Here is a 269-nt window from a genome sequence, read left to right as displayed (position 1 = left end):
GGCCCATCCCTTCAGGGATGAGCGCAGGGATCCCAGCGCATCCCAGGGATGGGGTGGGGTGGTTGGGGCTGTGGAGAAGCTGAGGTGCCACCCCAACTTTGTCCCCTCCAGGTGACATCCACGGGCAGTACTACGACCTGCTGCGACTTTTTGAGTACGGGGGTTTCCCCCCTGAGAGCAATTACCTGTTCCTGGGTGACTACGTGGATCGGGGCAAGCAGTCCCTGGAGACCATCTGCCTGCTCCTGGCCTACAAGATCAAGTACCCT

General features: G+C 60.6%; 1 protein-coding gene across 1 annotated transcript in view; it reads left to right on the top strand.

Annotated features, from left to right (window-relative positions):
• Window positions 1–111: 111 nt before the first annotated feature.
• Window positions 112–269, top strand: part of LOC104392017 (serine/threonine-protein phosphatase PP1-alpha catalytic subunit) — a gene marked incomplete at both ends in the record, with an annotated part of 2261 nt that continues 2103 nt past the window's right edge. Inside the window, one exon of the mRNA XM_010001373.1 lies at window positions 112–267. Within this exon, the coding sequence (XP_009999675.1) occupies window positions 112–267 (156 nt within the window). The remainder of the gene's footprint in view (window positions 268–269) is intronic.

This window comes from Chaetura pelagica, unplaced genomic scaffold, assembly GCF_000747805.2.
Source record: "Chaetura pelagica isolate M959 unplaced genomic scaffold, ChaPel_1.0 scaffold2747, whole genome shotgun sequence".
In the NCBI taxonomy this organism is placed as follows: Eukaryota; Metazoa; Chordata; class Aves; order Apodiformes; family Apodidae; genus Chaetura; species Chaetura pelagica.
The sequence above is the reverse complement of the archived record's forward strand: the minus strand, read 5'-3'. Positions and strand labels throughout refer to the sequence as shown.